This window comes from Cynoglossus semilaevis, unplaced genomic scaffold, assembly GCF_000523025.1.
Source record: "Cynoglossus semilaevis isolate Cse_v1.0 unplaced genomic scaffold, Cse_v1.0 scaffold1772, whole genome shotgun sequence".
In the NCBI taxonomy this organism is placed as follows: domain Eukaryota; kingdom Metazoa; phylum Chordata; class Actinopteri; order Pleuronectiformes; family Cynoglossidae; genus Cynoglossus; species Cynoglossus semilaevis.
Genome location: NW_007585154.1, coordinates 14,854 through 16,133, shown reverse-complemented (window position 1 = coordinate 16,133; position 1,280 = coordinate 14,854). Strand labels below are relative to the sequence as shown.

The 1,280-nt window shown below is 58.7% G+C and overlaps 1 protein-coding gene across 1 annotated transcript in view; it reads right to left on the bottom strand.

The window, feature by feature from the left end:
- The window catches only part of cabin1 (calcineurin binding protein 1), a 36,808-nt gene that overhangs the window by 27,048 nt on the left and 8,480 nt on the right, over positions 1–1,280 (bottom strand). Inside the window, exons 12-14 of the mRNA XM_025053881.1 lie at positions 1,085–1,270; positions 804–1,001; positions 13–270 (exon numbers count right to left, since the gene is read on the bottom strand). Of these exons, the coding sequence (XP_024909649.1) occupies positions 13–270; positions 804–1,001; positions 1,085–1,270 (642 nt within the window). The remainder of the gene's footprint in view (positions 1–12; positions 271–803; positions 1,002–1,084; positions 1,271–1,280) is intronic.

The window sequence follows — 1,280 nt, the reverse complement described above, 5'->3', positions numbered from 1 at the left end:
CCGCCCCCTTACCCCCCCGTCCCTCACCTGAATCAGGTTGTTGGCGAGACGGGCCATGCTGGAGAAGTGCGGGACCTTTTTCAGGAGGTCCGGGTCGGCGGCGAAGCAGTCCTCGATGCCGTCCAGGAGTTTGGCGACGGTGCCGGCCCACTCGTCCTTGCCGGGCGGGGCGTCGCGCGCCGCGGCGCCCAGCTGCTGCAGGGCTTCGTTCAGCGCCACCTCGCTGCACTCCAGGCACTGCCGGTAGTCCCGCTTCTTCAGGAGCGAGTCCTGAGCGTGGACAGCGGAGAACGGGGTCGTGAGAAGTCGCGGGAGACTCGCAAACTCATCGACCTGTTTCGTAAAAACCGGACGTGACAACGTGGCTGACCTGCAACCCGGTCTGTCGCTCGGACTGCGTACCGTAGCACCTCTCTCTCTCTCTGTCTCTCTCTGTCTCTCTCTCTGTGTTTATCCTTGTCCTGCACCACCCTCACATACTCTTCTGCCACTCCTGACTCCTTCCTTCCTTCATGCAGTGTGACAACAACAAGAAAAAACAAAGAAAAAAAAAAAAAAAAACACAGAAACCTCACTTAATTTTTTTTTTTTTTTTTTCCGAAAAAAACCCCGATGGGGAAAAAAAAAAAAAAAAAAATTAGCCCCGCCCCCTACTTCTTCTGTTGTTCTACTCCACTCTCTCTCTCTCTCTCTCTGTGTGTGTACCGCACCGTTGTTTCTCGGGGGGAACCTACTACCACGTCGGATACCGAATCAGGGTGGGTGGGGGTTTTTTTTTTTTTTTTTTTTTTTACCCCGCGTACCTGCAGCAGCATCAGCTGCGCGGGCCGCTCGGGCGCCGAGCTCACGAACTCCAGCGGTTTGCTCCTGCCGCCGCCGCCGCCGTAACCGAGGGTGGGCTGCAGCAGCCGCACCACGGCCTCGAAGTCGGCGGCCTCGAAGAGCCGCTGGATCTCCTCCAGGGACTGGCAGCGCTCCAGGGACTTGAGCCGCTTCTCGATCTGTCGGAGGACGGACGGAAAGGACATGGTGAATATGAAAACGTGATTTGACAGGATCTTAAAATGGCGGCGGCGGCGGCGACCTCCTCCACGGAGATGGCGGCGTCCAGGCGCAGGTTGGGCAGGACGATGGTGTAGCGCGTGCCCTCGGAGGATTTTGGTTTGGTCTGCAGCAGCTCGGTGCACACGTCGTAGCTCTCCAGCGCCAGGTCCATGTCCCCCTGTCGGGGACATGGACGGAGACGGTAACGTCCACAGCCGATAGGGGGGGGAGGGGGG